General features: G+C 34.9%; 1 protein-coding gene across 7 annotated transcripts in view; it reads right to left on the bottom strand.

Annotated features, from left to right (window-relative positions):
• Dh44-R2 (Diuretic hormone 44 receptor 2) overlaps positions 1-14406 on the bottom strand; it is a 174664-nt gene that overhangs the window by 23872 nt on the left and 136386 nt on the right. For 6 of the 7 annotated variants that reach the window (XR_012959847.1, XR_012959848.1, XM_076125116.1 and 3 more), the window contains 2 exons: positions 5111-5736; positions 846-1023 (listed from right to left, as the gene is read on the bottom strand). Coding sequence is in view for 5 of the 7 variants with exons in the window: in XM_076125116.1 (XP_075981231.1) it covers positions 846-1009 (164 nt within the window). In the remaining 2 variants the exon portion in view is untranslated. Of the gene's footprint in view, positions 1-845; positions 1024-5110; positions 5737-6019; positions 6099-14406 lie in introns of those variants that run through there. The other variant, XM_076125118.1, reaches the window with a different exon arrangement.

The raw sequence follows: 14406 nt of genomic DNA, 5'->3' as shown, positions 1-14406 counted from the left end.
CAGAGAATCGTGCTACGAATACGATATATTTATTTTTGTCGAGAAACTATTTATTATCCAACAAATTAGAAAAGACTTACATGTCTCATAATATTTGTCGCTATTATTACATAAGTGGAACATCTATCAAGACAGTCTTACAAAAGAAATCTTTCCAAGTGTTTGTCTAGAACATTTATTTACGGATATATGAGACAGAACTGAAGCAATTGCTGTCATAGCCGGTACACACTACACAAGAAATGATAGCCTTCTGTCACTCTCATTGTAACTTCTATATCATAGAAACAGGCCGATATCTTTACTTCAATTAATGTTTCTTCTACAGAAAAGTGCCCTTTTATCTATAAATAGAGCGCTTATTTGTAATAAATGGAAGTACACTCAAAGTATATGAGATATTAAGCTAGGAAGGTCTAGTTATGTATAGTTCCGACCCTATGTCATCGGTCACGTCCGAACCCTATTCCCTAAGATATATGCGGAAATGTAATCTTATTTATCGTTTCGATATCTAAGAGTTTTCTGCATATTTTTTTTGGCTTTGGGGAGGGTTACCCCCTTCCAAAAGCCAAAAAAAATATGCTAATATATTGTTTTAAAACGCAAAATTGCTCACATATTTTTAATGTATTTCTAAGTATGTGTATAATTTATGTTCGTCAGACAATATCAATAAACTTGTGCTTATTTTTCAAAAAACGTGAACGCAGTTGATTAATAAAATAAAATATTTGTTCAATTACTGTTATTCCGATTCGTCGACAGAATGGTATTTTATCTGGAAATTACAGCATAAACATGCACAGATATCAAAATATTAATGAACCGAAAATTATACTTACTTGAAGTAAAGGAAGACGAACACAGCCAGTGACAGCGCAGCTAAGCTGAGCGAGTAGCCGGCGAGGTATATGTGACTGGTGACGTCAGTCGGCGACACGTTGGCCATACGCTCCGTGCAGTTCGCATAGTTCGAATAGTTCCGCCACACACCTTCCATGCACATCCTTGATGCGTTCTCTGATGGATTAAACGATTATGTCAGTGTTTGGACACGCTTACAGAAATATTTAGGAAGTAGGATCGGTAGATTATGTGTGGAGTATGGAAAGTTGTACGTCATTGATTTATTTATAGTTTTATTAAGGTAATATCAAATAATGCTTAAGATTTTCCATTCAATACCTTTTACTTTTGAAGCCCAAAGTAAGACGTACTTTTTCAATTTTCAGACTGTAATATATCAATATTGTAATATTTAACAAACACAGACCAAATCAAGACTTTGACTAGATTCCAACTCGTATTCAATAGGGATTTGTTTTCCACCAAATGTTTGTAAAAAACAACACCAACACGATAGCTAAAGTGAGGCTAGGAAACCCAACTGATAATCACTTTCAGCGCATTTCTTCCACACATCGTTTCGCATCCTCATTGATAAAAACGCCGCGTAAATAGAAGTACATTTCATTAAAACTTTGATATCCTAGCTTTTCCTATCCCACGCTTTCCATCAACCCAAGTAAATGTGCCTGAATCAACAAGATAGTAGCATTTCCACAATACACTGGAGACAAAACGTGAGATATTTCCTTGTTTGCGTTACGTCTTCGTTACTCCTGATTAATAACCACATTAGCACACGCTGTATTGTTGGATTCTTGAGATTTCAAACACGACGTGTACTAATGTTTGTTTTGTTGTATTTTAGTTTGATTAAACGGATGTGAAATAAGAGTCTTTGCTTTAGAAGTCAGCCAAGCCGCAACAAGGGCACATAAGGGTTATAAAAGATTTGATAATAGTTGGACGCAAAGTTACTTTAAAGAAAAGCACAATCATCATTATTTATATTAAAGTTTGATTAACGTGACATCTTGTTAGTTTAATGCAATATTTGTAAATCGAAGAATTTATAAGGTGAGCAAAAAGTTAAAAAGGTATTCTAGTCGGCTCATTACAATTTAAACAGCTTAGACAAAAACATGTTAGTTGCGCACTAGTAAATGAAACTGAGTTAAATTATCAAGAAAAGCTTAGTAAATTTATTAAGAGTTGAAAAATACCGCAGGCTTTCAACGTTACCACAATGAAAAACAAATGAATTATTCTTCAATTTGTCTTGAATGCTACGATTACGTTTGATAGATTACTTCGTTGATCTCATGTTGCCGACCACGCGACTTGATTGATATGGCTTAAGTAATACACGAACAATAATTAGTGTAGTGTTAACAATAGGCTGAAATTACCGTGCTACGATGTTTGTCATGTGTTCCAGCTTTTGTTTGTAACGTACGAGGTGAAATTAGTCGATTAATTCTGTAATTATATAAGCCGATTAGTTTCGATGGTGCACTTTGAATTAGGATTTAATTTAATTTTGATAATATTCACGATATGTTGTGTTTCAATTTACAGATTTTACACGTTTGCATTCAAACTGCGAACTTTTGTAATTGCATGAATTGGAGTCAGATTACTGGTTAAATAGTACCTACTCATAGTTCACAAACGATTTTTTTTATTGGAAGTTTGGGTGTAAAATTTACTTGACACGAAATAGTTGCTAGAGTAATTTGTACGAAAAACTCTTAAGAAACATAGCCTTAGATCTGAACGACCTGTGGTTTCAAAAAATAACTAACTGTATTGTTGTTGAAGTCGGGCGTTGTGTAGTGGAAATAACAACGGATTTTATTCATTATTATAGCAATGTTTGTTGTGCCGCAACCTTATTCTGTTCCTATTTCTTGTATTCTTGTAATATTAAATATTAATATTATTATGAACGCATTATCATGTTCTGAGATTTGTTACTCGTGCAAAAGGTTACTGAACAAGATTGAAAGAAAATCAACTCGTTAATTTGAACTATTAAAAAATCTGTCAAAAATATTTGATAAACACGAAAGAAGTTTTTATTCCGATCACTTTCGGAAGTCACAGAAAGAAACATCTATAAAGCTAGCGTGTTAAAAAAAATTGTCTGAGTTTACTGTATAAAATCATATCTACAATATTTATTTCGGTCAGATCAGATAGTACAGATCAGTATCAGATAGTCAGATTAGGATTAGTCATAATAAAACTAATAATAGTATATTTATGACTAATCCTGTCTATATGATGAGGTACGTTAATATTGCAAGACTAAAACACTTATAAGCTACACTAGCTGACCCGCGCAACTTCGCTTGCGTCACATAAGAGAGAATAAGTCATAATTTTTCCCGTTTTTGTAACCTTTTTTACTGGAACTCTGCTCCTATTGGTCGCAGCGTGATGATATATAGCCTATAGCCTTTCTCGATAAATGGGCTATCTAACACTGAAAGAAATCGGACTAGTAGTTCCTGAGATTAGCGCGTTTAAACAAACAAACAAACTCTTCAGTTTTATAATATTAGTATAGATGATAGAGTTTTTTTAGTTACCAAAGTGAATTGGCGAGATTCTTGTAACTCATCGCACATTAAAATATGAAATAACAAACACTACCTAACAACAAAGCAGAATTCCCATGTGAATCAAAACTAACTTTGTAATGAAAAATTTTGTTAAAAGCAATATGAAACATAAAAGCCGTCGGATGTTTAATTTCCGCTAGCAGTTTTAGAACTATTAAAAACAATTTGGAAACTAGGACAAAAGTTTGTAACCCATCAATATAGGGATTTAATCGCTACATGCAAGTGGCAAGTACCTGTTTTAATAGATTTTTCATAAGACTGGTGTGATTTAATAACATTGGCCATGCTTATTCGAAGCGCATTAAATAAGGATAACTTGGCCATTTTGAATTCGAAATCATTCTCAAAATTCAAGAAAAAATACCCGAATAAAACTAATAAGTAATCTTATTACACGCATGTTAAGCATCTTGCAAAAACCTATATATACTTCTAATGATCTAGATATATTAAAATGTATGTTTGTCTGATTATCCATAAAGAATCGTAAAAATGAAAATTGGTGGCGTAGCAACGCGCATAGTACAACTAGTTTATTAAATTTAATAAAGTCATTGGCATTTGAAATTGGTGAACTCGGAGGAGTTCAGCAAATGCCTTCTTATCTTCGCATAAGTGTTTCTAAATCACAAATACAATCAATAGCTATAACCTTGTTGGATGTCAAAAACATTAACAAGGTCAACAATTTTCCGATTTCTATTGTTTACTTTACTACATAATTCGACTGCGACGCTTTAATACAAACAAATCGAGTTACTCGAAAATAAGCCCAGGCATTGAAAACAAAAGTTCTCTACTTTTGTTTCGTTTCAATGCCTTAAAGTTAATCCCGGAGTGCAAATAAAACAGTTTCAATTATTTCCCCTGCCTCGTGTCTCAATCTAGCTAAGGGATATTTATGTGATCTTAATCCGCTATTGATTGTGAATTGTGACGTGCAAATGCCTACGGAATTTGGTTTAGCATTCATTAGGATTTTCACCTTTATTCATTTCCATTTGTTGTTCGCCACAAATAAATTGGAATCGTATTCTTTTGGTATATGAAAGGTTCGAAAAATAAATGACAAGTGAAGGGATAAAATTCTTTGATTATTTTCCAGTTAACTAAGAAATTACGATTTGTGATGTTTAGGCTCTGAACTAAATTTTAACCAACTAAATTGTTAGCCAAATATAAATAGGAAAAGTCTGAAGGTGATAAATATTACATTCGCGAAAAACATTTTACGTTTGTGGAGCTGAAGAAATAGAGTGCGGTGCGGGAAAGCGAATGTCTTGAACAAAAAAAATTGAAGAACAAAAAGAGTTGACTGAATAGAAAATGGTAACATTCAGGCAACACTGTCCTTTGTTTTACATCACACAAAAGATTCCCAAAGGACTTAATGCGTAACTCAGTAGGTGCGCTATAGTTTCATCTACTTTTACATTATCAAGTGCGAGTTATTTTCCCAAAATAAGTACATTTTCATAAAATCTGTTATCAAATTAAACAAACTATGGTGAATAGATTATGAACGTGACGTAAACGGGTCTCGTAGATTAGGAGTTATTGATGCCGCAACATACTCGTCTCGCCTAAAATTCTAGTTTACACCAGATACTTATTGAAGAAAAAGTACTTACGTGTGTCATCGTACTGGACGCCATGGAACTCGCTGAAGCACCTCTGTATGGCGAGCGTGTTCCAGGGCGTGGGGTCCCAGCACAGCAGCCCGTCGAAGTATGCCGGGCAGAACCTGTCCGACACGTCGACGTTCCTCGCCAGGCACTCCTCCACCTTCGCGCTGACATTCTCTACAACGTCGGGGCTGTTGTCCAACGTCTGTAAGTCCTCCAGTTTGACGCCGTTCTTTACTCTGGACTAGTAATTTGAGCTAAATAGCTTTGGTTTTTGTTCTTTGGCTTGACTATTTACACTAACACTTTGAGTCACATGAATCACTTTCACAGATCTATCTGGTGTCAAGTTCCATCGCGTCGCGTTGACGCAAGAGATGAGTGCACTCGAGCCTCAGGTGTTTTGCGTGGCACGCCTGACTGGAGCGGAGTCTGCGGAGAACCTCGATGTCCCCAGTAAGAACGTTACCATGATAACGTTGTTTGCGCGCGGCTTGTGTTCTAACTTATCAAGTGATAACGTTCCGAGAGCAAACATCGGCAGTCTGTACGAGTATTTGCGTATCGTGCAAGGAACCTTAGTTTTTAATTTAATTGCCTTCGCCCCATTTAAGCCTTCATGTCCGTGCAACCTGCAAAGAGACACCTTTGGTCATGATATCGTTAAGATAATGGTGTGTAAATTGTGATTACACTTTTATATGAGTTATTATTTGATACAGTGTTAATGTGTTCTCTGTTAATATTCAAGGAGCGTGTTCGAGATAAATGAGTACATGTTACTATCACTGTTTCATTTATAACGTAAATGAATATGAAACAAGGATAGTGTTCTGATTTCGGCTGTTCTACTTTAAGCGGATGTTTTGTGTTGATGAAGATTTGATTATTCAATTTCGTACTGAATATACTTGCATGATAATAGGACTGAATGTATCAACAATAGATTTTGTTTGAGGCGGTTATACAGAGACGTGGTAACGTTAAGACAGATGAATGAAGACTAATATCACATATCGTTTGTGTTTGTACTTGTTATTGATGTGTAATGTGTGAGGCGCGGCGGTATGTAAATGTGTGGATGATGTCGGTTAGTTAATCCGGTTTAACAAAATGCAAATATGACGCCCGCTGTTTGTTACCGATAAATACCATCACGTCGCAAACACGTTGTTATTAATTTCATATTTCGTGTTCAATTGATATTTGTAATTAATTCGACATCATGATGCGGTTTATCATGCATCTGACGCCAATATGAAATAGTTTTGAATGTCGTAGTTAAATTGATGACGCCCTGGAATTAATCTCACATAGCTTTCAACAATAAAGTAAATAAGTACTCGGTAATTCTCAGCAAAGAAGATTAAAAACTAATAAGCATTGAATCGATTGAATTCTTTTTAAATTCAATAACTCTACACCCCACACCAATTGGAATTCGCAGCAAGACTTCAATATTTTTCTTCCATTTTCTCTTTGGTACTAAGAAATTGAATTAAAGAACGGTTAGTAAAAGCATTTCTCAGTCAAATATCACTAGGAGATAGATCTAAGGGAGCCAAATGACCGGACAAAGGTACAAAGTGATGGCCAGTATAATTTGATTTACCGCCCCGCACGGACTGTAATTAAACATTAAATTTTATCGACTTCCTCCTCTTTGATTTTATTAGCGTCTGTTCTTTGACCCAATGGACGTCCTTTGTAGTGCCTTTACAGTGTATATGGCGACGTTATTGCTGAGCGAATTTTTATTTGGATGATATGACCTCTAGTGACGTACTAGAGACCCACGACTGTGAGACTAAATTATGGGTACTTACTATAGCAGGCAGGTGTTGTGCCTATTTTATATGATAAATTGCATACGTATTATCTCTAAATTCCAAATGACGCTAAATGTTTGTTTGATTAGGAATATAACGAATCCTATACGACAGTTTTTTTTACATTCTAATAAATAGTATTTGTGTTCGCACTACAGTAGCTTGATTTTCTACTACTATCGACTACCGACAACTGGCTAACTATCGTGAAATTTTACAAGAAAATTTGTTAAGCGGCTCTACCGGGCTCTGTAAGATCTATTATGGCAGTGTATTTTAAAAGCCAAACTTTCGATACTCGATAGTACCGAATGTAGAAAATTGCGCTGCTGTACTGAGCACAGCAGATCAAAAGAGTAGTACGGAGTATAGCTATTATAGTATAGTGTATTTCTATTTCCTCACCCGTGGCCCCACATGGTAACTGTGGTTACTATGCGAGCCCGATCGCCGATTACGACGCCCGTATATCTTCCCAACAGATCTGACCGACGGAATTCCTTGTTTACTCTGATCCGTTAGCCACATGTGACCAAGTGAGAATCACGTATGTGGATAACATCTCTGTGTTTTGGATTTTGAGGGCCTTATATCGAGGTAGTAAAAATTTAGTAATTTGAACTAACTTAATAGGCCCTTTTATTTATTTATGTACCTATTTTACAACTTTTTAGCGAGTTGTTAATATAATTTGGCAAAATTCGTTTTAAAAATATAGAGTTATAACAATATAACACTTACGACTCATAGAATTATAACAATTAGTTTAGTATAAGTATAATACAATACTAATATACTACACAATATTAAAAAATACTTTGGTACAGTTTCCACCAATAAACGACAAAACATTTGTCTTAGCTTATTCAAAGATGACTCCGACACAGTTATTAATGAGATTTTCTCTTGAAAAGTGATACGGTAGATTGATTTATAAGCTGTTAGTTCAGTGATAAACTACTATAATAATTAACTTGTTTGTCAGAGAGTCCATAAAACGCAGTTCGGCTTCTTTGTTATAGATATCTAATGATATAAAATAAGTCTGTGGATATAAATAGGTTTAATAATTTCCAGAGTAAATGATTAAACAGGGTTTTGAAAGGCATTTCTTCTGTCGCTAGTATAAAAATGTCGGACTTATAATCTAGGAAATAATATATAATATAAATATTGTTTCGTAATCCGGTGCTAAAATATTTATAATGCCAATTAGTCCTTCAACAGACGTGCTTCGTAATTTCTTATTTTTGCTATTATGAGTTCCTAATAAATATCCTTTATTAATTTGATAGTTATTTTAATACGAAAGCAAATTGACGCGACACAATAAGTGAGAATTCTTTGATTTCATCAAAGTTTTTAACTACAAACAAAGGCTTTTGTACATTTTACAACAGAAATATTCCTGCTAAAAATAATATCGGTTTATAAATTACGATCAGAATCTACAATTCTCCATCCACATGTTTATTCTAAAAATATCATATAATAAAAAAGCAAATAACAATTTGCAACGTATTTCAATTTACCCCTTTCCTACATCAATTCGAGGATATTCGAATAATACGTACACCAATGAGTTTTGGGTTAAAATCAACATTTCGTTTTTAACCGTCGGAATGATGCCCGCGGGAGTCTTCGGAAAAATCCGTTTAACTTACTACCGACCTTTTTCAATAATTTTCTATAGACCCACAGGGAAAAGGCGAACTTTCGTGGGTTAAATTAGTTTTGGGCCGTTCTAGTTTTGATGAAAATATTTTTGCTATTAATTACTTTGTTCTTTGTAAGTTATCGCTTTTAAAGTTTAATTTGGTATCAAAAAGGGATATTGAAAAGTTAATGGCATAGAGCATGAATCAAGGATTATGTATTATGCAGAATTCGGAATATCTCTATTTGAATAGAATTCCGTGAAACTCTAATACAGTTTGACATGTTAATGAAGCTTTATAATTAGGCAGCGAACATGAATACCTGTTGCCTACTACTATTCAGGTATCAAGCTCAGATATACTATATTATCTATTATATCGACTGCCTCTCTGGCGCAGTGGTTACGTCGTCATGCCGCTAACATTGCGTCAGGAGGTCGTGGGTTCGACTCCCACACGGAACAATTAATTATTAGTTCGATCCACAAATAATTATTTCGGGTCTAGTTATACTTTGTGTCCGTCGTTTGTATGTTTTTTTTAGTGCGGTAGTTATTTGTTTAAAGAAAAAGAAAATATAGAAGACAAATACATTCTATCAATTTTCCTTTCATCCCGTCATTGTGACGTCACGTTTTAAACGCAAAATAAAACAAAAATATCACGCTCCTTAACTTCCGAGTCCATTGTCAAGCTCTCAATTACTTTTATCAACAATCTTACCACAATACAGAAATAAAATATTTCATTTTCATTTTATATGCTGTTTTCCTCGTTTCCTGACAATAATATGAAAAGGTAATGAGGAAAGTGGGACGATAAACGGTATAATTTGACACGTATGGACTTTGTATATCAATTACTTATTTACTTTATTTTTGTTTTTTCTTTCCATAAAAAAGACTGCTGTATTAAGAATTGCTCTTGTGTCACGGTGACTTTTACAAGCTTACAAACAACGGACACCAAGTACAACCAAACCCGAAACAAATACTTGTATATCGCACAAGTAATAGTTACGTGTCGGAATCGAACCTATGACTGAGCGACGCAATGGTAGCGACATGGTGACCTTAACCACTGCGCCAAAGAGGCAGATTAGTTATGGTAGTAGGCTGTTTTTCAGAATTACTAACACTCGGTAGTTTTATTACGTGGTGGTGACAAAAACTATATCTCTGTAACACAAAACTGCTTTACACGAAAATATTATTCTTTTCTGACCTATGAAGGTCGTTAACCATTTTCTTCAGTTATCAGTCATGGTTGCCAATCAACTTAAAATAGAATTCTAAATCAAACATTTCTGGCATTACTATTGAATAATAGATTACATCAACAACAATATTAACTTGTTCCTTAAAATTAATTCATGGCTGACGTAACACGACCAAAGTAGCACGAAAGGACAAATATTTAAAAAGATTTCAGTCGTCTCGAGACAATTTCTCGTGTTGATTCCGTTGAGCGTAGATATAAAGGCAAACAATAACTAATTCACAGCGAAGACGGTAGTCCGACATGAAATTCGTCTTGTTTCCGCAAATTTACGATGAAATTGCCGTTTGCGAGTTGCAAACACTGGGAAAATATTTGATTGTTTTATATTTATTTGAGAGTTCTGTAAAAAAAACAAATACTTGTAGGTCGCGACTCTAGGAGCGTTCGTTTATCTTGTTTGACTCAGATATGATTTGATTTATTACACATTTGTATAGTTAAGTAGATTTTGATCGCGTTTGTCTCGAGTGGCTGCGTGTTTACACACCGTTATGTACCTAACACGCCCTGCCTTTAGGATACATACCTGCTATAGTTCCCATATTATCGAGTAATAATTGATATAAACTTCTGTTCGAGTGTTTATAATTATCAAACAAAATTGGGTGTTACACATTTTAAGACGTTTAATGACGTGTTTTAACATAATAAGTTATGCTTAAAATAATTTATAGGTATAGTATAAAGCGAGCATCGAATCTACTCAACCGAGTGTAAAAATCATAAAGTTCTACACTATCAATAAAATATACAATGTAGACTTCACCAAGAAAAACAATTCACGAAATTCAATGTCCATATTTTTATTTCGTTTCCTACTGATTATTACCGAGAATAAAAACATACTTTCTTAGAACATTACTAAGTATAACTTCCTAAGTAAAGCATTACATTGACGAGCTGTCATTTGACTTGAAGCCAATATTGTTTGGTATTACTTTGCCCTACTAATGTATTTGTCCTAATATTGTACCAGTCTAGAGCCAGGATTTGCTATAATCTCACTACTTTATATCCACTTACTTAGGCCTCAATTTGATCAAAATATACATATCTAATTTTCTTGTTATTCTTATTTATTTAACCCGAAGGTGTATTGGCGTCTAGTCATTTTTGTTTTTGGCGTTACCTATATTTTAGAGACAGCGAGCCTAAGCCATATATGGCTATTATATTTGGTATACTTATATTTGGTCTTTTTTTTATTTACTATGATATATCATAGTATGGGATCAAATAAAAAAAAAACTATTTCAGAATTTGAATTTCAAAATCTCGGGACCAACGCTGCGCGGTTGCTTATTTAACAGAAACATTTGTTTTAAGCATATAAATAAGAAAGCATGACCTCTTTGCCAAATAAAATATTAGCAGAAGAAAAGGTATATTAATATTGAGGACCCAGATTAAGTTTAATTAAGTTCCCGAGGGTGACCTAAATATGCGTCGGGAATGCTTCTCTTGTAAAAACGTCAAAGTTATTTTCGATATTGACATCAATAGAATTAAAGTATAAGAAGAATATATACTTTTTAGTTGAGAAATGACTATCGTATATAGGGCTTGTTCAAAGACTGACCTCCTATTTTATGCGTCCTAAGTAAACGAGGAGAATTAATGTAGAGATACGCCCATGACCTTTGAAGAACTCACGAGCAATTTGTTCTATAGAAAATGATTCAAAAATAGCTTCTTTCATTTCTCAACCTACGCTTAGTATCTTAAAGAATTGCATTTTTCTAAGTAAAGACACTAAAATTGAAAAGGAAACTATTTACAAAGTATTTACCTTGATAAGACTTTGAAATTGTTAGGTTAAGTAATAGATAGACTCAGAATAGCACAGGTTTTATCCTTAGTGGGTTATTGTTGCTATTAATAAGTAATTGTTGTTATTCTCTGTTGAAATTATAAATAAATAAAAAATAAAAAGTACTGGAGTGCTAAGTTTTTCCTTCCCAATGTCGTTGTTATTCTAACTTCGACTTAGGCGATACGACAGCACGTTTTAATTCGCCACTTATACCCCTCATAAGACTTTATTGTTACGTTTATGAAAATGGTGAGCGTATACACTTTAACACACAACGCAAAGTGGTCTTGTCGTAACGGGAAAAAGAAATAGATATAAGCTTACCTTATCAACTAAATTACATCATCAAAATTAATAAAAAAAAAGTTAATTCAGTCCACATTTATCCACCATATTCATGTATATTTTACCTATTCATGTCCCACTGCTGGTCAAGGGCCGCAACCCATAATGAAGAACGTGTTGTGCCTCAAGTCCACCACGCTGGTAAAGTGCGGATTGCGAACTTATATACACTTATTACATTGTATGCATAAACTTAGTACTGGCCTGAAAATAAATATCGTTTAAAAAGTAATTTTAAATATTGTGTTCAAAATTTTAATATTCCCGCTCGTACGTGTTATTACAATACTATTCTTTTTAAAGTTTGTTTGTTAGTATATGCAACTGTATTGTCCAGTAGTCAAATAAAATTGAAAGTCAATTGGTACGCATCGAAGCGTTATCGGTACGTTTGTTTCGTTTTGACTATTTTACCGACGCCGCCGATTGCAAGCGATTTCGATCAATGCCCTGCGTTTCCGTACCACTAAAATACGTTTAGACCTGAATATTCATATTGTACTGCACATGAATGGAATATATGAAGCGAACTAATTCATTTTTCAAAAGTCACGATCTAGTTTTGATTTTTTATAAATAAATTGAGAATGTATGGATTTGATTCGAAAAATATTTGCAAACGAGTGTAACTTCACAATTTTGCTTCGTTAACATTCAGTCGTGTTTGCTTTAGGTTTTCTGTGGGTCATTTGAATTGGTGAATTTGTAAGGTAATAGAATCAACAGTCGGGCTGTAAACAAAATGTTAATAGTATACAAGTGAATTTAGTCCAACCCTTTCTCACCGCAGCTATTTGATTCTATCCGATTCGACTTGGAGGTTGGAATGTTTAGATCAGGGGTTCCCAACCTTTTCTTAGTCCGGTAGCTCAATTCACTATTACTATCGACTACCAACAACCCACCTGTCATCGAGAAATTATGTATGAAAATTTGATCAGCGCCTCTGACGGGCGTCGTAAAAACTTTTTTGGCAGTACATGCTAAATGTCAAAATGTCGATAGCTACCCGGTTGTCGGTAGTCGATAGTGATAGAGAATCCAGGACCACTTTTATATTATTCTTGTTAGCAAGGACCACTATGTAAGTATACTTAAAATAAAGTGTAAGAATAATCCTAAAAAAATTGAATTTTAAAATTATTCGCGGACCATATGTGACTGCCGCGGACCACTGGTGGTCAGCGGACCACTGGTTGGGAACCACTGGTTTAGATTAAGGTCTTGTATTTTTGTTGAACATAAATTACTACAAAGGCAACATCGAGACACCTACACAATCTGTGAATATCTCCCGAGCGACTCAAAGCATAATATTTATAGGGCAAGTTTAAATGTGTAGCCAGTGAAGAAAATGCCTTTTTTTTTTTTTTTTTTTTTTTTATTAACGAGGGGGAAATCTTCTGTAAGATACCCGACTTTCACAGGTACTGAAAGTCGTGTTATGTCGGATTCCTACCGACTAAAACCACCCTCGACCAGCCAACGGCACTAATCAGGGAAACTTTGGTACCGCTGAATGCTATCCAAAGTTTTCCTATGTACCTTGCTGAAAAGCACACCTCTTGTGAAATCAATCACCACACGCCGTTAAAAAGCCAACATCAGCTGACAATCAACCATCATACCGGTCGACTTCGACGCCTACGAGTGGGATCAGATCTTTCCCTTTCTCTCTCAGCATCTTCTTTTTTCTTCATAACAACTTCGCAGAATGAAACCATTGCCCTCCACGCAGATTTATCTGCTAGCATGGACGACACTACTGCTGGTAGAGACAAGTTTTGACTTGTTTGTTCCTTTAAGTTTTGCCTTTCCCATTCCCATGCAGGACACACTTGTAGTGTGTGCTGAGCAGAATCCATGTCATCTGAGCAATGGTGACATTGCGTTGAAACCTCACGCCCAATTCTATTTAAATATTGGCCAAAACAGCCATGCCCAGTGAACACTTGAGCAAGCCTGAAAGTAATACGCTCCTTTCTCCCTATCCAAGCCTCGAAAGACGGCAAAATTGCTTCAACAATGCGCTGATGCATATTTTGTGGCTCATTAAGCCTTTCACGCCAAATTTGGATAGCACGACTATGCTCTTGCCGCTTGATGTTGTCATAGGTTCTAAATGATGTGCCCTCGCTACTAAGCCGCATACAGCGTATTTGGTTATACACCCTTGCATCCATATCAGCCAATATGTCTAGAGGGGGAAAACGTGCTAATAGTGTGGCCGCTTCGAAAGATATTGTACGGTATCCTCTCACTATACGGATAGCTATTTTGCGCTGCATGCTATAGAATTTTTTTCTACATCGACGGACATTTAAAAGTCGTTCTGACCAAACAGGAGCACCATAAAGAGCCATTGAACGTACTACT

The sequence above is a fragment of the Anticarsia gemmatalis genome, chromosome 17 (assembly GCF_050436995.1).
Source record: "Anticarsia gemmatalis isolate Benzon Research Colony breed Stoneville strain chromosome 17, ilAntGemm2 primary, whole genome shotgun sequence".
Lineage (NCBI taxonomy): Eukaryota > Metazoa > Arthropoda > Insecta > Lepidoptera > Erebidae > Anticarsia > Anticarsia gemmatalis.
This window is presented reverse-complemented; position numbering and strand designations above follow the sequence as displayed.